The sequence below is a fragment of the Lutjanus erythropterus genome, chromosome 17, assembly GCF_056507025.1.
Source record: "Lutjanus erythropterus isolate fLutEry1 chromosome 17, fLutEry1.hap2, whole genome shotgun sequence".
NCBI lineage: Eukaryota > Metazoa > Chordata > Actinopteri > Lutjaniformes > Lutjanidae > Lutjanus > Lutjanus erythropterus.
Window position 1 is genome coordinate 12,303,827 of NC_139333.1, and position 27,020 is coordinate 12,330,846.

The window sequence follows — 27,020 nt, forward strand, 5'->3', positions numbered from 1 at the left end:
TGTAGAAAGGAATAGAATAGAACACTTGTCTGAAAATAGATTTACAGAATAAGCTGACTGACAATCATCTACAACTAAGAAATTAAATGAAAAGTATTTTGTTATTGTTTTCCATAAAAAACTGTCCGTTCAGTTCTGATTTGGCAATAGTTGGTCAATGTGAAAATCCAAACATTACATTTGTATACACTGTATATTGTCATTGATTATTGAATAATACTGAAACAATATTGTCGGTCTATTAATAGAAAATATCTTCCAAAAACTAATCAAGATGAACGTTTTCCCAATTAGAGCCCCTATTATTATCTGTAGGCCTATATGCATAGCTAACACATATATTTTATTTATACAGAGTACAGGAAGAGTAATTTGTTTTTTTGTTTTTTTGTTTTGTTTTGGGTTTTTTTTGGTAGGGGGGGGGGGTGTTGTTCAGTTTTTGTTTGTTTGTTTTGTTTTGTTTTTATTGTTCTGGCTGTACTGCAACACATAAATAAAAGCATATGAGAGTATGATTATTTTCTTATTACTATACTTCACTTAACACACTTATATCCTCCACTTCAGCATTGTTTGTTTACACTATGTGTAGATTGTTGTATATATTGTCATATGTATTATTTGCATATATTTTTTATACATGTCTTATTTACTTATTTTATTTTTTATACCTAGTATTGTATAATGCACATATTTTTTAAAAACTAATTTTTACATTCTTGTTACTTTTATTTTCTTATCAAGTCTTTTCTTGAATGGGCACAACTGTAATGCAACCGATTTCCTCCCAGGGATCGATAAAGTATTTCTGATTCTGATTTTGATGGAAGTGCTGACTTTAGCTTGAGGTGATTCTTGGGTAAGCAATGTTTGAATCATAGTCTGTTTGCCCTTGAGGGGGTTGAGGAGGGGGTACATTGACATAAACACCATTAACATTAGACTGTTAGCACTATAACCTCATACACATTAGTTCATTTGATGCACTGTACTGCACAGTGTGGCCACATATCTTAAAATGGCAAAATAGCCCTTTTTTGTCTTTCATAAGTTTGAAGTGGTTATTATTAAATATACACATTCATTAAAGAGCTTCTATGAGTCATTAAATTGTCGACTAAATTGCACCTCATCTGATAATTAAAAAGACATTAAGCTAAAAAGAATATAAATGTTATCTTCTATATTCACCACGATCATTCTTTGATGTTATCATGCTTCCTGGTTTTTACAGCAAATGAGAAAGAGAGACAGATCTTAAAGGTGCACAAAGTGATCCTTTACTTTTTTCTCATTAGTAACATACAGTATGGTTCAGAGAGACTACTGATGTTTTATATCAGCATATAAGACTGGACTTAGACTAAATATCTGCAATCTATTTTTCCCCTCATGTCTATACATGCAGTTTTATTCCCTTCCATGATAAAAACACTCAGCTGGTTACCAGCTGTCTTTACATGATATATCATGCAAGCATAGCACTTTTTAAAGCTCGGTCATGTTCTTTGAAGCCTAATATGCAAGTTGTATAATCCTGCAGGATTTACAGAGATCAGAGAAACTGTGATATTCACAAGTGCATAATGCCACTCAGGATTCATGGAGCTAAGAGAAGCTGCAGTATTTAACATCCATGCAAATGCCATCTTATTTACATCTTGTCCTGAAGCATCACCTGCAAAGTCAGCAAAGAATTTAGCACCTTGTTATTGCACTCTGAAAAGTCAAGCGTGCATCAACACCCAAGGTGCTTGTATCAGCCAAGGTACAGCAGGCGACAGCTACCTCTCACTCACAGGAGGAAATGCTGGAGATGTAAATTTTTCATAGATGTACAATGGCAAGGAAACAGTAGGCTCCAAATGATTTACCAGACAGTCAGCAGATATATATTCATACCAGTTAGAGGGGCAGTTCACCTACAAAATACATATTTTCCCTCTTACGTGTAGTGGAACCTATCCATCTAGATTATTTTGGTGTGAGTTGCAGAGTTTTGGAGATATCAGCCATAGAGATGTCTGCTTTCTCTCAAATATAGATGGTTCTCGATGGCACTTAAATAAATCCTTCAAAAAGTGCTGTGTTTATGTGTGAATTATTTCTCAAATGGAGTTGGCTTTTGTATATAAACACAATAAGTTGAGGTGGACACATCTCCTCTGTCCCTTTGGGATCTGCACCCAAGCCACCAACCATCCCTGCACAGAATGAAGGGTGTATCTAGTTATGGATGGGAGGCTTGAGCTCATGAAAGTGCGGGATGTAAACATTAATAGTGTCCACCAGATCATTTTTTAATCCGTTATAGAAGTACACTGACTGACTGGCTGACTGGGTCGCCCAAATGGTTCTGACAAACAAGCTCTCACCACAACAACCTCACCACTGCTGAGATCCAAGCCTGGTTGGCTCGCAGCCTCATGAAAGCTGGCGGTAAATTGAGTCCTGGTTGGTGGGTCTATATTGCGTCTTTCCCTCTACACATTCCCCAGCCGAAGAGAGGAACAGGACATTCCCAACTAGGAAGAAAAAGGGAAAGACGCACACCCATTCTCTGAATTCTGCTAATACCAATCTTTATCTGTGAAGAGACCATTATTGTCTTTTTGAATAAATACAAAAATTACTTGCAAGAAAATGTTCTGTAATGTTTTCTGGGAGTGCAGCTCCCTTTCTCCCAAAGTGTTGAATTTCCATTTTGCCTCATTTATCAATATTCTCCTCCCCTGCTTCCTCCTCTCTCTCCCTCATTTCCTCCAATCTCTCTGTCACACACGCATACACACTGTACGTGATAGCTGCCTAAAAGCTATTTAGTGGTTAATGGGTTTATCTCCCCAGAAGTGTGCCGTTGTAGTTTCATGATAGCCCTCAGCTGATGTGTTTTAACAGCTATGCATCCTCGTGCAGAGCTCTCCTTCTTGTCTTTTACTGCCGTGTTCACCTAATGTAAAGATTCAGAAGTGCAGGATTTAAGAAACCACTACACAGAGAGAAAGACAGATGATTTTATTCAGCACTAAGAAAACCTGGGCTTTCACATTTCTGGCCTGGTGGCTATCCGTCAATGGAAACGCACTAACCTTATTTATCTAACTGTTCCACCATTCTTATCTGTCTTCCTCTGCTATGCTGCCCACTCATCTGACCTTGGCATGATAATAATAGGGCTGAGAAGCCTGAGCTGTGGTCCGGTGGATGTAGTGAAGTGTATGTACACATATACACCCACACCTGCACATATGAATAAAGGTGCAAACACACACTAAAGTTTGATTTTGTACTTCTTCAGCCAGAAAGAATGACTGATCTCCTTTAAGAAATATAAAAGAATGTGCCAGCCTTGTCCGTTTTTAACACATCCAACACAAGAGACTGGATATGCTACCTTAAAAATAGGATATTTTTGATTCCTCTGTACCTGACAATGAGACAATGTAGACTCAAAATGTACTTTTCTAAAACTAGTACAAAAGAATTGTGAGCCAGAGCAGTGTGAGGTTTTTGTGAGATAATTCACTGTTACCTTATTTTCAGATAACTCAACTACATTAATGGAAAAGTTTGATATTTTGGGAAATACATGTTTGCTTTATTGCTGACAGTTAGATAAGATCAGTAGATCACTAGACTGCTGCAGAGATGATGTATTTTTGTCGGCCTACCTGGAAATTTGTGTCGCTCTTGTTCCCTCAACAAAAAGCAAATGAGATTTTTCCACTGGATTTTAGATAAGTGCAGAAAATAAATAAGTAAATAAACAACATTTATGATGCTTACATGTTTTGTTCAGCAGGATAATCTTCACAAATGTACACCACTTTTATCATTTTCAACGTCACCCCCCACTAAGTGTTTGGTGTGATGACATTTAATGTCCATGACAACCACTGTAGTCTCATTTAGCCACTCCTTAGCAACTGTCTTTTTTAAGACTCATAAGTTTCAAAATTCACAAGTGAGATATTTACTGATCTATTTTATGCTGTAAAACAAAACATGAAAATCAGGAAGCACTAATATGCTAACCAATTTCCAGGTTTTGATCCTGCAGGGCTCTATATCAGTTTCAGTTGTTAAATTCATAAAAACACAGTGCTTAAGTGTAAAAACAACAATTTGTGGTTTTGCAAAGTTTTTTTGTGCAGAGAACTTTCATGGCACACAGAAAAAATCACACCGTTTTATACAATATATTTATGTGCCATATATTGGCTCCATCATAATATCGACCTTCGTAATTACAAAGCATGTAATTTTCAGGTAATTTAATACAGTTACACGTTTTGTTTACTATTCTAACCTTGATACATGCTCACATACAGACTTCCTCTTTTCTCTTACTGGTGGGCAGTTTAAAACAGGGATTGCTAAGTACTTAGCATCCAAAAATAGTCACCCATCTAAAGTTGTTGAGAGACGTTAGCAAAGCAGATGGACACCCATGCTCTCAGTACCACCTGCTTTCCTGTTTATTTATTGATGTCCTTGTGTTTTCTGAGGCCTGATACAACTTGACTGTTGGGGGCAGTGAGGGAGAAAGAAACTTGATGTGTCATAGATCTGTTGATAGCTGTCTAAAGGGGCTGTTTCGTGCAGCTCAATGTCCTGCTGTGTCATACAAGAATAGTGTTGTTTTACAGATATTATGGTGACAGGTAAACAACTGCTGTCTCCAACTGAGCACTGGACAGGTATTGTTCCAGCAGAGATCTTGTGTTGTGTCAAGGATGATTTTCTAAATGCATCTTTTTTTTTTTTTCATGTTGGCTTTCCATCCACCAAAGATAAGCCAAAAGCATCTGAGTTGATGATGCAAGACGCACTTTAACTAACCTTTCCCAAGTCCCGCATCTTTTTGTTCTGTGCTACATAACAGAGCAAGTTTCGCACCTCAGTCAACTTTTTCCTTTTAAAATCAACATGCAGAGTCACATCTTAAGTTAGCGATAGCAAAATGTTAGCTAACTTATGACTGGCGTAGATTAACTAGCAAGTTATTTAGCATTTTGCTAACATTTGCTAGCCCCCAAGGCCATAATTTACCCATCTTCAATATTAGAAATCAGGACGGAAGCAGCAAGGAAAGGGTCAGTTGGCTAACATTTGGGACTACTTTAGCCTGATAGGGTGAATTGCCAGTACTTTGTCTTAAAGGAACAGTTGAACATTTTAAGAAATAGGGGGGTTACATGCAGGACTATTTCCTGGCTGGGAGCAGTGACTTCCTGGAGTCAACATCACCGTGAGGCAACCAGTGCAAAACCCCTCATAAGAACATAAACTGTAGTTTGTTTGTTTTTTTAATTTCAATTTGTGTACAGATTAACTATACAAGATAATGCATTAATTTGTCATCTTTTTGCTGGTAGGTTGGACAGGACTAGCTATATCACCTGTTTCCTGTCTTTATGTTACATTAAGCTAACCATCCCCTGGCTGTAACTCCATATTTAGCGTACAAACATGAGAGTGGTATCAACTTTCTTATCTACTCTCACCAAGATGGCAAATACACATATTTCCAAAAATATGTATTTATTTATTTATTTTAAATATTGTTAGACAAGGTCAAATAACAACTCTGTCACCAACTGACTGGTTCAATGTTGACTTGAAACTTGAGCCTTTGACTCAAGAAGTCTGTAAGGGTTGCTGTTTAAGAAAAGTCCCTGTGTTAGGGTTGGAGATGTGTTTTCTCCCCAGCAGAACTCCATTATGAGTTTGCATAAGTGAATTTGCTTGAGTTCACCCCGGTGTTTCTGAGTAATTATTTCCCAGCAAAGACTAGTCCCATTTCATCCTGTGGGTGTTAGATGATCGACAGGAAGTAGAGCATGTAGCGCATAATGTGTGAACTAATATGAAAACACTCAACTAGAATGAAATAATGATGAAAGAGAGAAGCCTTTAAAAAAAGTGAAATTATTGCTTCATCTTCACTGTGAGTATTTAGCACAGGCAGTTTCCAGGTGTGTTAAATGACTGCCAGCAAACTGTTCAAGGTAGAAAAACAAGCTCAAGCTGTTCTGGATTTATGCAGATGTTCACAGGAAAAATACAAATGAGAAGAGCAAGATCACAAATAAAAATCACTGGTAGTATTCTTTAAGATGTTACTTGTGAATATTTAAACCTTTAACATACTAGAACCTTTGTGCTTGGGGAAGTAAATGCAGCACAGCAAACCTCTAACATTCACAGCATTGAAAGACAGTTTTTATTTTGGTCATGTTTTGACCATCACATTTCCAGCAGTGTCCTTGGAGGTCCATAGCATGACCTTTAAGGTGAACACCCCTCCCTGGCTGTCATTGTGAATACGTCTGAGAAACACAATGAAGGACTGAGAATTATTAATTACTTTAAAAGGGCAGTGTAAAAAAGCTTCAACATCCTCTATCCTGTGTTGGCAGGCAACTATAACAACTTAACATTTAAGATGCCATACATCACAATCAGTGACGCCACAAGTTGATTGTTCACACCTATTGTAAGAAATGTTACCATGAGCTATACTATAAATTTGCAGCGAATGGAACACCTTATATTGACAATATGCTGATTAACTTCCACAAACAGTTTTTTCTTCAGTAATTCCACACCTAATATGGATTCAAAGGAAGCGGATTAGAATAACCGGCCTCATCAGATGGCAAAGTGAAATATAGCGCACCATGACGTCAATAGTATTGACTGAGAAAGGCGTTGATGTGTGCGTAAATCGTTCCTGTGCATGCATCAGTCAGGGTTAAGCACCATTAGGTTCCCCATTAGTCTGGTCAGCCCTGAAACAGTACCTCCCAACCCTTCCTGCTTGTGGCCCCCCTCTTAATATGAAGCAGGGTTTACTTGCTGTGTCTTCTGAGCTGTTCATCCTGGAGTTTTTCTCTTCTCACAATGACTGACTCAATGATTTTTAGCCATGGTAGCAGTACAGCTTTACAGATGGCAGTGTTAGTTCTGTTAGTTGGTCGGCCTTTTGTCTGGACTGAAATATCTCAACAACTGTTGAATGGATTGCCATGAAACACAGAATTTGATGTTCACTAGTGGATTAAGCTCACAGACTTTGGTGTTTCTCTGATCTTTCCTCCAGCACCACCATGAGATTTACATTTTAGACTACAACAACAACTGTTGGGTGAATTGCCATAAAACCGTACAGACATCTGTGATCCCCACATGAAGTGTAATAACTTTGGTGGTGTCATTTAGAGGGGGGATGCCTGGGACATGTCCCCATCACTTTTTGAAATGACTGAGTTTGTCCACAATGCATTTTAAAGGCGTAATTTGTTAAACATGTTTATTTCATGGTTAATAAGTATATTTAAATGACAAAATATGAGTAACTGTGTCACAGTACTTTCACTGTTTAAATCGGAGTTAAATTAAAAATAGATTACTTGCAGGAATTACGTTTTCTATTTTCTATTTCACTGAAAGATTTATATATATATTAAATATATATATTTAATGAAATAAAAAAAAAAACAACTTGTGTCTGTGCAGTATACCTACCACACATTATGAGGGAAGATGCACAACCAGATGACTGTCAGGAATGTGTTTTGGTCATGGAAATATAAAGAACACATTTTACTGGCACCTGATGCATGCACAAGTAGATCACAGTATTTCAGTGCAGTGCATGCTCTGCTCCCCTCAGTCTAGCTGCTGTCCACAGCAAAAGTCTAATTTAAAGAAGTACCTTGAGTTAACTTTAAGTTTTTTGTCATTCTAGTGTGCTCTGTCATGCCGATGAGGGTCAAATATTAAAGACAGATTGTGGCAGTTTGTGATATTGGGCTTGATTTGCTTGTTAGTTTGGTTAACTAGCAGGCTGATGGGCTTCGAGCTGAACTGCAGATATGTATCACTAATTAGCCACAAATACAATCCATTTAGGGATCTCTTCAGTGAGGTCAGCTTGAGTAATGTAATGGAATTTGTTACAAATTACATTTCAGGGCATCACCTCAGTCATCTGTAGTTGGATAGATCTTAAAAGTAACCCTCCCAACACTGCAAATAAGAACACATTGAGAGTTGTTTCTTTGCACAAAAAGAAAACATACAATGAGTGATGATGGGTTGAACTTGACTCATAAACTCCTCTGAACTCTCTGTTTCTCTAATGTTATTTAATTTAACACCAAATGGCAAGGTTGATTTCTTTTTTAAATCTTTAGTTAAAATTATCAACATTATTCCTTCAGTTGTTTCTATTTGATATTGGACACTCCTATTTGTGGGCAGACTGACATGCACTGTTGCTTTCCACAGTGAATGTGATGTTGGCATTGTTCCATTGATTGACATGGTGTCACAGCTGTTGATGTAATGGATGTAATGGATGATGTTACTTGTGCTCTTGATGTTGTTTTGCGTTTTATAATGACTATGTCCTATTGTCGACTCTGTAGTAGCCTAGACTCTGCTCTTTTGATGCACCATTATGCCATTTTTCCTGCCCTACTGTAATTATCTACTTTGACCTCATAACAACCCCCCCATTACATTGTCCATATGTTGAAGACCATTTAAAAAATGTTTTTCCAACCAAGCCCTTAAAACACAGTCACAGTTGATGGACGGTGTTTCCCTTTTAATGCGAAGATGGCAACCATATCATCATCATCTTGTTCCTGCCATTTTACATTCAACCAGAAACAAATTCAAAAAATTTATTGCCTGGGTGTGCACGTGTATGTGTATAAATGTACACAGGTGTATATAACATATTATTTTTGCTTTATATTTTATTCTATTCCATTCTGAATGCAATTTCCTGTATTGTATGTTGCATGAAGGAACTACATTTCTAATTGAATACACCTCTGTGCTAAATAAATTACCTTGATTCCTTGACTGATATGTTAGCACACTAACTCGCTAAACAAAGACAGCGAACATGGTCACTGTGAGCATTTTAGCATGCTGACGTTACCATTCAGCTCTAAGACTCACTGTGCCAAAGTAAACCGTAACGGAGATATTAGCATGGCTGTAAAACTGTGAAACTTTGTGCCCCAAAGAGGTAAAAATATACAGTATGTTAAAATAAAAAAAAAGCAATGATGAGAGAAAAGCCTCCCAAAAAGTTGCAAAGCAAATTTGTATGTTTTTAGTAATCATAGTCTACAAACAACATTAATGGAACATGACAGGAGAGCAAAAAAAAAAAACATTCATGATCTGAAGATTCAAGACTCACTTGTGGTTGGAAGCTTTTGACAAGACTCAGCCAGCCACAGCTCTGTCCGTGGGGAATTCAACAAAGATCAATGAATATCTACAACACTTTCATATTGCCTGTCCATTGTTTCCTTAATGTCAATAATATCTGACTTCAAAGACAAGGCTCTTCACAGAGAAGATGAGGTTAGGTGACCCCCCCTGTTACTGGCAGTAGCAGGGAAATCCTTTTAATACACCTTTCTCGCCGTTTTTGATTAAAAGGTTCAAGACAGGTAAGGAAATAAATAAATAAAGGAGAGTAATGTTGTATTCACAAAGACAAGGCAGGACTTTGATCTTGCTCAGGGACGAGGAGTAAGCTGGGAGCTAGAGACAGAGTGTGTGTGTGCTTAAGTACATAAGCATTTATGTGTGTTTGTGTGAACAGGCAAGACGAAGTAGGATAGGAAATGAGAATGAAAGGGAGAGATCTCATTAATATGAGTCCTTTTGTTCCGCTGCAACTCAGAGCACACAGAAAAAGCCAATGGCAAAACATTCCCACCCTGTTAAGGTGACATTGTACAAACTCTGGTACATGTATTTTCTCAAATGCCCACTCAGCTCTCAGCATCATGGCTTAGCTTCTGTTTGCTTGCAGGTATACCACCTGCACAGGTATCAGGGTAACAAGAGACAACGCCCAAGCCTGCTTTTGAATACTTGACATGCTGAGGAGAGAGAAAAAAAAAACGTAAAGAGGAAAAAAAAGACACTTTGATCCACTTGAAAGTGTAGTATATCAGGACTAATGCTTGGTTGATAATGCATACAGCGCCCGTCTAGCTGACAACCTCAGTGGAGCATTTGAAGTAATCTGATAAAGCTGGGGAAGACTGACTGCCAGTGTACTCTCCTCTCTTCATGAGGACAGTAATCCTATTTTCTGCTGTTTCACTGTCATATGCTCTTCCACTTATCTGATCGTCTTCTAATTGACAAGAGCAGCCTTGCAACCTCAGGCCTGTAAAAGGAGTGAATATGGAGCAGCAACAATGAAGCTCAAGTTATATGTGTTTCATTTAGGGACTGAGATACGCACGTATGTCATATTTGTTTTTTCTATCAATAAACCAATCAATCAGCCCTACCATGTCATACCGAGGCACTGTCCTTTGGCCAATATATCTACAGGTTACTGTAACATTGGCATCACCATCTTCCAATTGGTAATTTGTTAATATTTAACTTGTCTTTTCTTCAGCAGTGGGTTGCAGGGAATGAGCATTAACTGCCGGCTGACTTTAACTGAGAGAGTATGTTGAAGCTACGTTCATAACTCCTTGTAGTAGGTTTAAATATATATTAAGGATACTTCATATATATATTATTCACCGTGCAGTCAGGGTGAAATTAAGTCACTAGTGGGCCCTGGAGCAAAAACGAGTTGCGGGCCTCCTGTTAGGAGAAGTAAGCCTTCACAGCATTCTACCAGAAAGCCTTTCTTGGGTAGGTTTAGGGAAAAACGTGGCTTTTTAAAAGGGCTTTTACCAGAGAGGTTAACTTCTCCCATGTGCTGTGGGCCCCCATTGAGCGCAACAGCGATTGTCACACCCGAAAACATTGGTCTTTGGCCCCTGATGGTCAGGGCCCCTGGACAGTTTCCAGCTTTAAGATACAAAAGGTTTCCTTTCCTCCTTAGGAGCATTACACAAGGATATTAAAAAAAAGATATTTCACTCTGATCAGATCAGAAAGCAAGAAAGCAAGTAATAAAGCAAGCAAGAAAGAAAGACCTTAGCTGCAGTTAATCATTCTCTGCCTGTCACTGCACAGCACCAGGGACAGAGTTTGGGTGGAGTGTCCCACTTTATTGATTTTAATTCCATTAATACCTTATGACTGGCTGCTTGGCAGACTCTCCCAGGCCAGTGCCCATGCACGTCTGTTTTCATAGTGGATTTGATTGGGCTTCCTTATCGGCTGGCAGCAGGCAGGAAAAGGGCCTGGAGACGGCCAAAGATCCACCGCCCTGGCACTGCATGTTTGAAACAACAAGCTTCAGATCAGAAATGATTAGTGTGGGCTGCCAAGCCAGCCGCTCCATGCATGAGCCATGCACTGTGTATGAGATCACTTCTCTGTGTGGTGTATGCAGGGGGAACTTACCATTAGGCAAAGGCCAGGAGTTGCCCTGGGCAATTCATGAGTGTCTCAAGGCTTCCCCACTAACTTGGAGTATTCTATGATCTTACTGCAGATCCTCTGCAGACAATAAACAGGAAGACTTGCCAACTTGTGTAACAAATAGTTCATTGTGGTGTACACAGTCATGTGATGCTCATCACTGCAAATTTTATTTTGAAGGGTCAGTCTCGTGTTATTCCAATGTGTGATGCATTTGAGATCAGCAGATAGAGCCATTAATACTTCTATGAATCAGTGTTGTCACATGACAAGTCAGGAGGACAGCCTTTCATTAGTTGACAAGTTAGGAACACAGCCTCGGATTGGACGACACTCAACCCAAGGCATCCACAACATGCTAACAACAACTGCTTCCAACACGGAAAAAATGGATAAATAATCACAGAAGACGTTCAGCATTGGATCATGTACTTATTCTACAAAGTCTCAGAAGAGACACTGCAGTCCAAGCCTGGATTACAAAACTTCTGAAGGGAATACAGGAGCCGATGTTCTAAAGGTACAACACTAGCTCAGCTTACTTCGGGGCTAAACCACTTCACTTTTCCAGCAGTTGGGAAACAACAGATGAGAATTTTCTTGGTCTTGAGAAGCTGCAGTGTTTATTAACTGGCACACTGTAACCTGTGCTGTACATTTACTGCCAATCTGACAATTTACTGCTCTGACTATGCTGCTATGACTAGCAAGATCACTCATCTGTTGTTCAATCTAAAAGAGCCACGCTATGTTTATGACAGTGTCCGTCAATACAGTCCAGTAAAAAAGAAGTAATTGTGCAGTTGCAATAAACCACCATCTTGCAGGAATATGTCGTTAAAATGCCAATAATTTTATATCCACCATAAATATATTATTTAGTATAGTGTAGGGGGGGGGGGTGCCTGTGTTTGTTTTAGGCCTCAAAATGACTAAATCCGTCCCTGGGTGTATGTGTGTTGATCTGTGAGAGAGGGATAGTGGGTGTGTGTGCTTATTTTACTGGCACCTGATGCATGCACATCAAATCCCCTTCACTCCCAGCATTCAACAGACGCCCATGAATGAATGTAATCAGTCATGTTTGCATGCATGCTCTCAGACACAGCGTGTGACCGAATATTTCCAGCCATTAACGCTCCCGGGTTGTGCGTAAATGTATTGCGCGCCATGTGTCTGCCATTTTAAACTTTACAGTACTATTATTTTTTGTAATCTCCGGGACCAGAGTCTGTGAGACACCGCCATCAGTGACAGTGTTGCCCTCTCTCTGGCTCCAGCAATGTTGCCTAGCTTTCTGGTTGCGTGGAAACTAAAAGGCTGCGCTGAGCGAGCCCTGAACTGTAGGAGCATTTCCAGTGGCGCGTCGCGGCTGCCAGAGCGGCTCTCAGCGCAAGTTTAACGAGCTGCAAGAAGACCTGATGGAAGCGAACCAAAACACTGACCGAACCGCCTTTTTGGGAGCGCTCTGATCTGCTGGACGAGCTCATATTGTCGGGCACTTGCTGAGAAATTCATCATGAAAAGGAGAGGAAAAACAGCAAAGACGTGAGTGTGTCTTACTGATCAAAACGCATGTTTTCTTTGAGATATTGGCATGTTTCCGCACATTTCTAATCCATAAAACAGCAACTGTTTCGCATTTTTAATGTAGGTTCTTTTAAATGTGACTGCTGCTGCAAACGAGCATGGGATGGTGCTGACTAAAGCAATATGAAATACAAACTTAACAAGGGTGTCAGTTCCCACGAGGCATCGCCTTTATCTCATGTCCTTTGAATTCATTTTCCACCAGATGCTTGTTGCTTATGAGGAGAATTTAAATTGGAGCAGAAGCTGATACTTAATCCACTGTTAGGCTTAAATTTTGCATCTCAAATGTTCGCAGTTTGTGTTGTAATTGATATAAATATAAAGTAATTAGATCAGTGTTGCTTTAGTGCTGAAGTTTGTGTTGAGGAGATATTTAAACGGATTATAGTGACTTTGAGATCAAACAAAAAAAGTCCAAATTTTCTGATTTCAGCCTCTCAAATGTGAATATAGGCTTCTTTAGTCCTTTCTGACAAAAATGAATATCTTTGCGCTGAGGACATCACCTTGGGCTTTGGGAAGCAGTGATCAAATTTTTTCATCATTTTCTTAGATTCTATGGGCCAAACAACTAATTGAGTAATCGAGAAAGTAATCATGTTATTCAATATTTAAATAATCAATAGTTGCAGCCCTAGATCAAACTCTTGCTCATCACTAACACACTGTACATTAAATGCCACATCAGTATCAAAAGAGTTGCATGCATATTGCTCTCTAGGTTAACTCAGCATTCTGCAGGGGAAAATGGGGTCTTCAGGTAGGCTACAGGGGAAATCTGCCAAGCGCAGGGCAGAAAGAGCATCTTCAGTAATTGAGATTGGCAGGGAGCAAGAGAGTGGATAGTGGACAGAGCTAAAAGCACTGAAATATGATTACGGTTGCATTAAAAAACAGAGTTTTAAGTTAAAGATGTCAAGGATGCTTTATTTTCCCGTTCCCCTTTCTGTCATCCACACCCCAGAAACCAGCAGCTTATTTGCCATTCATTCAATGCTTACACCTGGGATGTGATGCCACGAGAAGGTCACATTTGTGCATGAAAAATGGTATTGCACAAAATATATTAACATAATAAATTTGGCTTGCATTTTAATGCCTCTTGTGTTTGGGTTTGAGTCCAAATTGCTGTTCCTCGAGTAATTGGTGCCAGAGACTTGTTAGTTCAGCACTGACAGCAGTGAATTTATGAAGTGAGAGACTGACCTTTGGCTGCATGGCCGATGCATTTATTGTGTAAATTAAAAGCAGGAGAGTTATTTATTGCAGAAGAAGGCAATGGCTTTAGGAACACTGACAAAGACCTCAGCTGATTTAGAGGCTAATTGATTTATTGCATTTTCATTATACGGCTGTGAGATGGGTTATACTTGGAATAAGGGTTAGTCATCAAGAAATGATTCAAAATAAGAGTTGATTCCAAAATTACAATTTCAAAGGAATCATCAAGAAATTTTAATTGTAATTCTGCTAATTGATTCCAACAGGGATGTCACACTTAGATTTTCATTACACAATTGTTGGCCTAAAGAATTTACAATAAAGACATTAGGAAGATATCTATAAAGATGCTATCAGTCAAATTCATCTTTAACTTTGTTTATTGTGCATTTTGTCTCTTTTGTGGCAAATTAATTACACTCGAAATATAAGTGTAGGGAGTCAGAGAGAGTCTGGAGCCATAACTGCACAAAGGCATGCAAAAAGTTCAATTTCATTTAATAGATAGTGAAAAGGAACCCATGTGAACTGCTAAACAAAAAGAGAGAAAATGATTAAGGAGCATACAGTATGGTTAAGAGGTGCTGGGCTTACTGGTATTTACAGTCATTACTAAGTTACTTGATTAGCAGGTGAATAGCACAGAGTCATGTAACATATGCTACAAAACTCTTCACAAGGACAGGATACTTCTCTATCATTACAGTAAAGTAGCCTAAGTAAACTTCACAGCATCCAAGAAACCAGAAAAGAGACCACTGTCGTTACAGTTATCTAGCTAACATTAGCTTAGCTCAGTGTTTCCACTGGTGACATTTATCCGTTGCACAAATCTCTATAAAAACTCAAAGAATTGGAATGGAGTATCGTTAATGGAGAGAATAGCACTCAAAAATGAGTGCTTGAGTCCAAACAGTGAAGTTGGAGCTGTAAATATATTATTGGTCAAAGACCCATTAAAGCCAACGTATGTTACATAAATATATTGCATGAAGCTTTCATTCTATCACAAATAACAGTGTAATTTTTACTGTGTATGCCATGAACGTTCCCTGACCTTAAGAGGTTACTGACTTCAACAGTGCTGTGACGCAACATGTTTGTTAGAACACCAAAACAATGGAGTATCTGTGGATGGGGTTCTCAGAAATGACCAGTCGAGGAAACATCTGGATTGAATCAAGGACACACACACATATAAGCATGTGCATACACACACATCCACAGATGAGACTTACTAAATCAAGGGCGTGCATCTTTGCTCAGCTTTCTATTTGTCAAACTGTGTCTCTTATGCACTAAGTTCCGGTATCTGTCTCATCTCTGCATCAACTCATTTGCCACCGCAGAAGCAACCTTAGAATCGCCAGACTCTGTTAACATTTGCTCAATTTAACGGTTACGAACTCCTTCTAAAAAAATATTAATGATTTCTTACAAATCATAAACTGGCACTTACTCATTCAGTGAACATGGGAGCTTTGTTGTAGGAGAAGCTGGTATTTAGGGTTGAGCTGATAGACAATGCCATCGTCCATCGGGGTGGGTGACAGTCATCGACCACTGACCCCTCTACCATTGTAACATCACCACCATCATGATTTAAAACTCTTCTGTATTTTAGATAGTGCGACCCCTCAGAGTTTCCATAGAGTGTTGCCAAAAAGTTAAAAAAGTTATGGACATGTGGTGCCGAGAAGAAGACTCTTTTAGCCCCAGCAATGATATCATTGTCCATCTTGATGTTTCACTATGAATATTGTCAGAAGCCAATTTGGAAAACATTGCCCAACTCAACTAGTATTATAACTCAGCTTAATGTTTTCTTAATGTCTGATGACATATCATGATTATTTTACAGTAAATATATCAGATATTTCTCCAGAAAATCGATAAGCAGAATCAGATTAATTAAGGTCCAAAAGATACCTAAGCCTAGTGTAGCCTATTAGTAAAATTAATCTTTTTCTCAGTGATGTCTTGGAGAAGCATGTGGAAAATCACTTTTGAAAATCTGTTTATGCTGGTGCTCCACCCTTGCAACTCATTAGGTGTACACCCTCTCTTGTTTATCTCATCCACAGGCGGCATTTCTCTCCTTCCTCTTGCCTTTATTCTTTCACTGCCAGCTGTCTTCATCAGCTGTCCCTTTGAGTCGCTAACATTTGCCCCTTCCGTCCTTCCTCGATATCTCATTAGTGTCACGCACTGCTCTCTCTGTTGTTATTGTAATGTTACCCCTCTCCTTAAATCCTCTTGATATCATTCTTTCTCTCACAACCGGGTGCCAGTGTGTCCAATTTCCTTCCTTTGCCCACATGCTTTCTCCGCCTCCGTCACCAGCCTTCGACTTCTGCTCCCCCATTATCTCTCCGTAAAATACCATCCTGGCATGCTATGTGACAGGAAAAGTATAGCCTTTACAGGAGCATAATGTTACCCATTTAGTTTAGGGGAGACTTTTTATTTTCACGGGTGTTCAGCTGCATCTGTCATGCTTTTTTACTTTATCGCACACCCCACTGACACTAAGCACAGAGGAAAATCCTTTGGAAGTTGCTTTGCCTCAGTGAAGATGTCTGGATAAACATGTCTTGTCCAAGGGAGGCAAACTCCAGCCTCTTAATAGCAGAGGCTTCATCTGTGCCCTGCTCCAGTGCATCAGCCTCCATCTTCCCCAATGGCTCATTATTGGGGTTGTCTTGCAGGCATATCTTTAACCAGCGTAACACAATGAGTGTTATTAGCTGTGTCTCGTAGACAAATCATCTGTCCCCCTCACACACACATACACGGCACCATTGCCACTACACTGTGTCCTCTACCCCCCAACGTCATGTGATACTTAGAGGTACTTAGAGATCGATTTCATTTTTTAATCTTGGTAAGTGGATCTTTCCCAGTCTCCAGCCATTTTGAAGAAATTAAGAAGTCTGGTTGAACTCTGTGGTTCCTTTTAGTCTCAAAGACGACAGGCCATCACATTGTCTGTTTTGTTGGCTGTGGTGCTGTTTATAGCATCAACATTTACCCCAACAAAAGGATTGGGTGGCCAACACTGATGCTACACTGTCGTAAGGAGTTTTTCCTTAAGAGGATTAGTAACAGGATAGGAGGTAGCCCTGATCAGCTATTAATGAAGTGTGTTAGGGTGGGTAGATCTGCTATTTTCAAAGGCTTACATACAAAATATCAAGTGTAATTTACAGGACATACAGACAAGCTTTTACTTCAGTGTTACTTGCACTTCTGACTAAATGACCTCATGGACTTTAGTGACTGTATAGCTTGACAGACACCGAGCAAGTAAAGTTTTAATGGCCACTTTTACCAGAATTGTTGCATCTACATGGTAGCTATACTGTTAAGATCTGGAAACATGATATATATTAATTCCATGAAAAATCTAGTTAGTGTCATGTTTTGTTCAGGACATTTTGTTCCTGATGGTGTCACATCACTATGTTAATGCCGGTGTCTGTGTACTGAAATAGCCCTGCATCGCAGGGATGTCAATTATAAAAGAGGCACAGTGACACCAAAGGATTTTCGGAGCTTGTTTGTTGTGCTGCTATGAAGGAAATGTTTGATCCTTAGACTTTCCTGGAAATGCAACAAAAGTGTCATTGTTTTTGGCCAACAACATGGCGTTGCCATGCCTTCTCACTGCAATTAGACAAGATGCTATACCCCCCATTTCTGCATTAAGTAACGCTGTGGACTCTAAAGAACATTCATAATCACTCATGTTTTTCATGAGAAAATTATTTCACTGCACAGTCTGCATTTCTTTTTTTTTTTTTTGAAGGGCAGTTTTCTTGGCACTGCTAATGTGATTTTCTGTTGTTTTCATGCCATAGGTTCAACAACTACTGGGGAGACTGATGTGGATTTCAGGTCCTCTGCCCAGGTGGACCTTCCTGGAGCATGCCCGTATCCCACAATGTCCCTACCTGCAGACTGGCTGCTGCGCCACTCAGTGGTCATGTGTTTGCTACTGCACAGCCTGGTGCTTATGACCTTCTGCTTTCACAATGCTGCCACCAGTTGCTCCAAGAACTGCTACTGCTCTGAGAGCGAAGGTGGTGGAAAGACGGTGCGCTGCAGCAATCTGCAGCTCACAGAGATCCCCCAGGATATCCCCAATGACACACGACGCATCTACCTGGACTTCAACCTCTTCACTACAGTCCCAACAAATGCTTTTGCAGGTTTGCCCCAGCTGGTTGAACTGGATCTATCACATAATGAATTAAGCCAGTTAGAACCAGGCGCGTTCAGAGGCCTGGGCTCCTCACTACAGTTCCTAGACCTTTCGTCAAACAAGTTAGTAAATTTTAACTCTGAGGCTTTCGAGGGCCTGCGGGCTCGCGCCAACCTAACAAACAATCCATGGCATTGTGACTGCAACTTGCAGATGGCCTTGCTCCGTGTGGAACTGGAGGCTGCGTCGCTGACAGGCATCGTGTGCCAGACCTCAGATCCTGAGGAAATTGGAGTTCAAGGACTTGCCTTCCTGTTGGTACCAGACATAGACCTATGCGTGGTGATGAAGAGAACTACAGATGTGGCCATGTTGGTCGTCATGTTCGGCTGGTTCACCATGGTCATCTCCTACCTGGTCTACTATGTCAGGGCTAATCAGGAGGATGCCCGCAGACACCTGGAGTATCTCAAGTCGTTGCCCAGCAGACAGGGCAAGTCTGAGGAGTCTTCCACCATTAGTACTGTGGTATAAGGGTGATGGAACTGCGTATGGGACCTGAAATGGTAACTGACACCAAACAGGATGGAGATACAACCTCCAGCTACATGGACGTCATCATTCTCAGATGTTTTTTCTCTGCTGTTGTCACAGAGCTAAGGTGGGCAACAAGACGTGTCTGCACAAGAAAACCAGGCCGATGCAACCAAGCCCAGATGAATAATTTATCTTTCAGTGACCCATTAGGAGTTGATGGTCTAGTCTGTGCACTATGGGAGAAATAGCAGCGGCATTTTTGGCAAACTCCAAATATGGGATACAAATGGGATTTATCCAGTGGTGCATGCACCTTGATGCACCTTGCTCACACACAGGCAATTCAGGAGGCAACGTCAGACAGTGATATGAACAATGGGAGAAGGCAACACTCAAATGAGAAACTCTGTATTCAACTGTTTTCCATTAATGCGGTATTCACCGGTATATTACAAATAAAATGATGTTTTCCATTTAGACTGATGTTTTTAGTGTTTCCCTTACTAAACCCAATCTTCTATCTCAGAAAATATGAAGAAATACATACAGCATTTAGAATATGAATCACTCTTCAGTAGATACATATTCAGCTCACTGTGCTGATGAATCAGATTGCTATGTGATGAAGGGCTCATCAGTTATTCTGTGATGTTTTTGATAGAAGCTGCTGTACCAGAGCTCCATACTGATGAGGAAACCGCAAACCACCAAGCTGCCTCTGTATGTGGAGAGTATTTCACAGGAAACCCCCCATAACCAGTGGGATCCCTAAATGATCTATACAGCAGTACTCTACACTTAGCATGAAACCATTGCCATTTCCTTGTAATTTGACATTCTTATGATTTTTGCCTGTGTCAGTCAACTGAAACTTTAAGTCTATTTATCAGATGCAGTGATTTCGGAGGTTTGTGAGCAAAACGTGGCACTCAGGAGTGACAGTAGACAAAGCATTTAACCTGGTACGACAGACGCACTGCAGCTGTGGAATTACTTCTTAGCATAAGATCCTCATTTTAACATGCCAATTTTTGGGCACAAGCCAATAATCCCATGTGCAATATCATTTCATTGTCAGAAAAGGTTGATTTAAGAAGCAGAGAATGACAGGTTACTTCATTCCGGCTGTCATGAAATAGAAAGAGAGCCTGAGAGACATTTAAACCTGAAGAGGGACAAGTTTTTCATATTCAGATTGGAAAAGCCCTTCAACAAACAGTCAAGACTCTCACCTCTATACCCAGAGTAATTAAGGGGATACAGAGGAGTCCGTTCATGATCATACCTGGTAAACTAGAGGGTTAAATCTCTTCCACTGTGCTGTTTTTCAGTCCCTGTCATGCCTTTAATAAGCACCCAGGGTGCCTCTGGGAGCCACACTGTCTGATGCGGTCACTCTCATGGGTTTTCCAATTAACATTTATGGGGCCATGACCTGCTGATACATTTGAAATAGATGCCAGGGATGTGAATCTCCAGTTTCACCAGACTGCGGCGAAGAGGAAAAATGCATTTGTGTCTATTCTAATCAAATTGTCAATACAAACTGAGACCACAAAAAGGTAAATGTATTTAAGTGGAGATGTAATTCAATCTGCATCAGACTGTGCTCTAAGATATGCTCTTGTCTTTTTCTACAGAGCAAAGTAAGAATAACCCAGTGCAGTCTTGAATAATCAGATTTGATGTTGAAGATGTGGGAAGTGGTTTGTCAACAAGGATTTCCCCGTGTCAGACACACAAATGCCTCTAGAGCAGAGCAAGACCAAAATAAATGATTTATAGTGACCATAAAAACACTTGAGAAGAAAGTCTGGGAATGCACCCATCATCTTGTGTGACCCAGTTCTTCAGGAGAAATTAAGGCAGAATGCCATCGGGGATCAGCTGCCCCCTCTGCTGCCTGGCTTACCCTTGCTTGGCTAAAGCACTTTCCAAATGCCCTTGTGCGGCTCAATGAGGGTCCAGAGCTCTCACAGTGGCAGCTAAAGTCAGTTCCACCTTATCCTCAAGCTGCCTCTCTCCCAAAGGCAGCACTCAGTCTTTAAAGGCACAGTTTGACATCTTTGGATACACTTACTTGCTTTCTAGACAAAAGTTGGATGAGATGATTAATACCATTCTCAGATATGTAGCTGCAGCCAGCAGAAGGTTAGCTTAGTTTAGCATAAAGACTGGGTATAAGAGAAAACTACTCACCTGGTTCTGTCCATAGTAGTCAAAGAAGAAAGTTAACCGAGGTCCCACCTGGTACCAAGCTTATTCAAATGTTATTGGAGCACAGAGCAAAAAGGGGTGGGAAGGAAGGAAGGCTCAATTGAGTGTTTTATGGGTTAGGTGCCACATTATTTCATGGCAAGGCAACAATCAGAGACTCCAGGAAGTTAGTGGTCCCATATAACATGTTAATAAGTGAGCTATAGACTTGCTGGTAGGTGGATTTTGCAACCCTTCAATAAATCCAGAATTGCTGTTTCCCCCTGCTTCCAGTCTTTATGCTAAGCTAAGCTAAGCTAACTGGCTACTAGCTATAGCTTCTTATTTAAGTCACATCCTCTGGGACTGAAATGCCAGTGCCAATGCCAAAAACTGCTCAGTACCTTGGGTCAACTTTCACCTTCCTGTTTCCTGTACTTAGATATGCTATGTACTAGGCTCATTTGTGTTTTCAGGAAAATCTCATGTTGAAGATGGTTCAAAGATGTTCTAGCTATTGTTAGCAAAATGCTAGCTAAATAGCAAGCCAAGCTACAGCAATCATTTTTTTGCTAACATTTGCTAACATAAAATGTATTTATATATATTACTTTTACAGGAAAGGAGATGACTTTCCTGACTGATGTACCAAGGTTGCTCAACTGTTATTGGAGCACAGAGTGAAATGGGGCAGGACGTTGCTACGTTAGATTATATTAAGGCTTAAAGTTATGCATGATTAAAGGTGTGCCCACTTTGAGAGACGGTTGGGTGACGTCCCTCTATACCCATTTTTAGAGTAGATAGATTAGTTATCAGAGTCAGGCACTGCGAAGTTGGTGGCAACCAGAGCCACCACGCTGTGAGCTTCACAACAGAAACTTTCAGAAACCTACTAATACTACTACTATTTATTAGCAAAGTGGTGTGTAGAGAAATGAGAGTGGTATTGAGCATGATTTCCCAAAATGAGAATTAATTTTTTTTAAGAAAACTAGAAGAGAGGTGCAAGAAAACAAAGTTTTAGCTTTCACTAAAACACATGGATTTATTTTCTCTTTTTTCCGTCTCTTAAAAGTATAAATTCAGAGGTAGTTTCCTGAGCAAGACATGTTCCTTTTGTGTAACTTTTTTTTGTTACTCTCTGTGCTAAAAAGTGTGCATGCTCCACAGTTTTTATTAAAAGGCTTAGTTTGTTTTACAGAAAATGATATTGATCTTGATGGAGTTAATCTTAAGGAAGCCCAGGTACAGCCTCCCATGACGAGCAGGAGGTTCAACAGTACTGAAAAATAGATGGTAAGCCTCTCTCTCTGACATTTCCTACCACACACACACACATGCACAGCTGCCTCCTTCCCTCTATCCTCTGATAACAGACTCTCACGGTGGCTTTGAAACCAGCCACTGTTAAGGGAGCCTCACCAGCAGAGGAGATAAACATAAAACTAGTAACAGACATGTGTGACGCTGTATTTCTTACAGCTAATGTATGTGAGTGCGCACTTTCTTTTGTTCACCTGTATGTACAACAGGTGTGTGTGCATGGCAGGAATGAGGGTACTGGTAATGTAACACTTCTGTTCCCCAGCACACATAAATGTCGCTGAGGTTAATTTAAATTTCAGGCCAGCTCAGCTTGCCCCGCCTGCTACCTTAGACACGTTACACTGGTGTGAGCATTACAACTGCTGGGTAATGGGACACAAAGTGGGGGATAAGGTGACGCATCCAATCCCACAGAGCGCAGCCCAGTTTGGGATTGGGTTGCAGGTGAAAATGTTTCCAGGCTCCAAGATCACACGGGGTCCCCCAGTGAGGGCCTGTACAGTCACCTGATTTCCTCTTTTAGCCGCAAACAAAAAAAAAAAAAGGTAAGTGACACCTAAGAAGCTGCATCAGAGGAGAGTGAGAAGGAGATGCCTCAGGTGGGTGTCAATAATATGTAATGGTCTGTTTATGGACACAACAGTGTTTCAAGGTCCCTGCTGTATTTTGTGTGATGCAGCTCCCCCTGTTGTGGAAAGAGTGTAAGTGTGAGGAAATCTTTATCTTAATGTTTTTACCCAAAAATTATGATTTATTAGTCAAGAAGGCTCTTGCGCATGAACAAAAAACCCACAGCAAACAGAGGGGCTTTATAGCAAGTGGTGGTGGCAATCACCAGAGGCCCCACAATACAATATTATCACATTACTTAAATTCCAATATGATATTGTGATTTGAAACATTTTGTGATGTGATGAATATTGTGATTTAAAAAAATTGTGATGTATTGCCTTTTTCCAACTGCAAATTATGTCCCCAAAGAAAAACTTTGTCAACATCTGTTTTTTCTCATAAGATAAAGTTTTCAGTCTGTATATCACTAAAAACATTTTATTAGAACAAAATGGGCCTGTTTAACAGACAGATTGACCAATCAAATCCAATAATCATGACCTCTGCTGACCTAAACAGAAAAAAAAACTTCAATCAATAAATTTTATTATACCAAGATATTTATTATACCAATATAGATTTATGGCAGGGACAGATTAAGCCACTAGTGGGCAGCGGGGAGAAAATGTGCTGTGGAGACTGTTGAGGCCCAACACTAAACCCATTTTGCCCAGAGTCCCAGAAAACAACCAGAATATCACCATATTTCAAGTTAGTTTGTGAAGTTTGTGGTTTTCATATAAGGGCCATGGGGCCCCCAAGAGTCCGTGGCGCTCTGCCAGGGGGTCAGTGAAAAGTTTCCAGATTCATTCGTTTAAATTATCACAATATAATCTTTTCTTCTTTTTCTGTTTTACAAAAGGCTTCATTGTTCATTGAATACTATTTTAAGCTTTAAATAGAAAACAGTTAATAGATTATGTTCAGGGCTTATCATATTCACGTCCCAGGCTAGAACTTTTATTGTTCTTTTTAGGTTTTCATTGGGCCAATTCATGTTCTATTATTACATTTTATTTCTATGGCATTTTTATTGTATATTGTTGAAAATAATCAGACTCCTATGTCATATTATTCCAATGGACATACATGAGGTGGATCCAGGTATATATGGTATATATATATATATATATATATATATATATATATATATATGTATATAAATATACTTTGCATGGCTAAAGCACAGGAGGTGTGTGATTACTTACAGGTTTAATAAATGTTATATACAAGATATGTACTGTAAGTATTTAAATCTTGATGCAGAGATGTGGCCTGTTATTTAGTATGACATAAATGTAATGTAGTTCAAGACTGTCAGTCTGGATATATATACTGTCAGGGACTGATCATCTTTTATGACTGAAAGCAAACCAGAAACATAAAGAATGGATGTCACTGAATTTTTCAACATGTATAAATAACCATCATAAGATTACACAAGTGGTGTTCTGAGAGGTCAAGTTCAGCTGATGATGGTGACCTGTATCTCAGTTTTTATGAACATGCAAGTGACTTCATGTTTCCTGTAAAATCTTTTTCCTGAGCAATGTCCATTAGACTAGATTTTACTTCATACAGTTTCAACATCCTCCTTCCTGGGCGTTTGGGCGTTTATTCCATGTAAAATGCATTTTGCAATTCCTTACTTTTTCTCTAATTTCCAAATAGAAAGAACAGCTCAGCTTTACTCTCACTCCACATGAAATCACGTCACAAACAGTAACGAAAATGTGGTTTCGAAAGAGGTCAAACCTGGGTGGTACTGATTAGTGGTATCAGTCTTATCATGGAACTACAACAACTTGTTTTTGGATCTGATGAACATCAGTGCATGTTATCTCAAACTTTCCTGATTTTACACAAGCAGAAGCAGTTTCAGATACACACTTAAGCGGAAAAAGTTTGTCAGAGTTTGTCAAGTGGGAACACATACAGCATTCTGGCACCAGAATGGAAACACCAGTTGTAATTTTAAACTGAATTACCTTTAGGTGCTTTTAAGAACAAAAAGGAATTTACTTATCCACTAAGACCATTGCAGATTAACAACATTTAGATTTAACAATATTTAGCTTTCAAAATTAAATGAAACAATTTAAATCAATGTTAGATAGAGTACAAAAACTTAGGAACAAATCGAGCAGCACTGAGCCTGAACATAGTGCAAAATTAAAAAAAAGTTCTGATAAGATTCAAATATAAGAAATTATCTCATATAGGGCTGATTGAATATCAATAAAAGAACATTTAAAAACATAAAAATGCTAAGTATATGGAGGTGCGTATACGAATACTAAAATGATGATACTAAAACAAGCACAATTAGAATATGGAACCACAAAGTTAAAATAAAACACAATAGAAAGCTATATGTTGCAGAAAGAGTTTTAAAAAGTGAGGGCTAAATGTAAAACCCCTTAATGTTTCACCTTTTTCCTGCCTTTTTCCTTCCTTTAATGATAGCACCCTCACAAGGAAACATAAAGGTGACACTGTGATGTGGATGAAATGAAGCATCAGAGTGCACGCGTTCAAAGGGTTAAAAAGGCAGAATGTGTTTGTGCAGCCTTTCTCTGCTCAGCCGAAGACGAGCTAGCACATTGTTCTACCGCTATAACCCAAAAGTGTTTCCAACTGGGTCACTGCGGCCGTAGAGCAAGGCCTCAGCAGTGAATAATGCCGTCCTTTCATGTGCAGGATTGATTGGAGGTCAGACCAGTGTGGATTTCAGGGATCAGATTTGACGGCTTCACTTCACAGTCTATCAAGCATGCCAGACGTAACATAGCTACACTGACTGATCAAGGGGCCCTCGTGTCAGAGCATGAAGCAAACTGATCTGCCACAATGGAGGCACAGGATCGACCTATGAGGTGATTACATAACTCTCACCAAGGTAGGCTGATATGTCAGGGGTTCACAATTTTGAATTTACGATTTAATGGGTTAACTGGATGTAGAAAGAATAATATAGTCATAATAATACTGTTCACATTCTTACAAAGAGTTAGATGTGAAGATCAATACAGTTCTACTGTTTGGGTGGTAAATATGCAGCTGCAGCCACTTAGCGTAGCTTAGCATAAAGACTGGAAACAGAGGAAAACAGCTAGCCTGGCACTGTCCAAAAAACATAAGTCTGGTTATGTGGTTTGTGTAATCCGTACAAAACCTTAAGTGAAAAATGACAATATGTGGTTTTATGGGTGGTCATGTATGGTTCTATTTCTTGGCCGAGGGCGGTGACTTCCCGGAGTCTCTGACGTTTACCCAGAAACTTTCTTTACAGACTATAAAAAAGAAATTATACTGCTGACTAGAAAAATTGTGTTTCCTGGCAAAAATGCTGTGGGCATGCTTACAAAATCTGTAGTCATCATAAATACTGCAATAGTAGTAGTAGTGACAATAATTGAAGATACAGTGGCATTAGCATAGACAGACAGACAGAAAGAAAAAAGAAAGAAAGACAGCTTTGAATTTATTGACAGCTAAATAAGACTGCAGTAAAAATATGAAAGACAGTCTTTAAATTATTAGCAATTTCAAACGGTAGTTTTTATTTCTATATTGTCAAAAATGTGACCACGACCGTGATTGAAAGAACTGGTACTGTCTGCTTTCCTCCAGAAAGTTTGGCACTCATTTAACAATGGACTTGATGGGGATGTTGGATGGTGCTTCAAAGCATTCCCACTAATTATTGAGCTTTAAAGGTGGTGGCAGGCTGAGTTTTAACCTTTGGACAGAATCTGTTTCCTCCGGCTTTAGGTTTTTATGCTAAGCTAAGATAACCCCTCCTGGCGGTTGCTTCATATTTAGCGTACAGATGTGAGAGTGGTATCAATTTTCTCATCCGACGCTGAACTACTCCTTTGAGGCAAGGATCAACTGAAAGTCTGTTTGCATTGAACTGGTTTTAGAAATCTTCCTGCCAATTTGTGTTACC

The 27,020-nt window shown here is 39.6% G+C and overlaps 1 protein-coding gene across 1 annotated transcript; it reads left to right on the forward strand.

Moving 5' to 3' along the window:
* The first annotated feature begins 12,323 nt into the window (after positions 1 to 12,323).
* On the forward strand, positions 12,324 to 19,408 carry lrrc3ca (leucine rich repeat containing 3Ca). Its single transcript, XM_084741644.1, has 2 exons — positions 12,324 to 12,924; positions 18,051 to 19,408. Exon 2 carries the CDS (start codon positions 18,134 to 18,136, stop codon positions 18,926 to 18,928), a length of 795 nt encoding a protein of 264 aa, XP_084597770.1. The 5' UTR covers positions 12,324 to 12,924; positions 18,051 to 18,133; the 3' UTR covers positions 18,929 to 19,408.
* The last annotated feature ends 7,612 nt before the right edge of the window (positions 19,409 to 27,020 follow it).